Below are 480 nucleotides of genomic sequence, written 5' to 3' on the forward strand. Positions count from 1 at the left end.
AGTGAAAGCCCTGGTGAACTCTGACCTTGCTGATGTTGAACTGCTGCTCTCTGGTGTGTTCCTCTCTGAACTTCGTCTCCCAGCTGCCCTTGAAGTAGATAGCGTTCACCAGCACCAGTCTGGTCAGAGAATCCACATCGCCCTCAGACAGAAGATCCTGGATCTTCTCTGTGATTACAAACCACATTCAAACCCACACAGCAGGAACTGAGCTTATTATCAGTGGTACAGCACGCAATCAATCGATAGAGCCACGGCACAGTAATGACAGTAAAGATCGTATTGTTTATCTTCCTACACAGCATTCAGTTTAACAGCGGTTCTTGCACCTTGTGTCTGCTTCTGCACCCAGCTGTTGATGTTGACTCGAGCCGCGTCTGCATTACTGGTGAAGTCCACCGTCTCCAGCTCAGCCTCGTACAGGCTTCTTGTGTCACTAATGAATTTCTGTAACAACAGAGAGAAGGAATACTGCACAAA

General features: G+C 47.9%; 1 protein-coding gene across 1 annotated transcript in view; it reads right to left on the reverse strand.

Moving 5' to 3' along the window:
- Positions 1–480, reverse strand: part of LOC107572607 (serpin B6-like) — a gene marked incomplete at its 5' end in the record, with an annotated part of 3,024 nt that extends 2,544 nt beyond the window's left edge. Inside the window, 2 exons of the mRNA XM_016259026.1 lie at positions 7–168; positions 330–480. Coding sequence (XP_016114512.1) covers positions 7–168; positions 330–480 — 313 coding nt within the window. The remainder of the gene's footprint in view (positions 1–6; positions 169–329) is intronic.

This window comes from Sinocyclocheilus grahami, unplaced genomic scaffold, assembly GCF_001515645.1.
Source record: "Sinocyclocheilus grahami isolate Dianchi unplaced genomic scaffold, SAMN03320097.WGS_v1.1 scaffold1782.1, whole genome shotgun sequence".
In the NCBI taxonomy this organism is placed as follows: domain Eukaryota; kingdom Metazoa; phylum Chordata; class Actinopteri; order Cypriniformes; family Cyprinidae; genus Sinocyclocheilus; species Sinocyclocheilus grahami.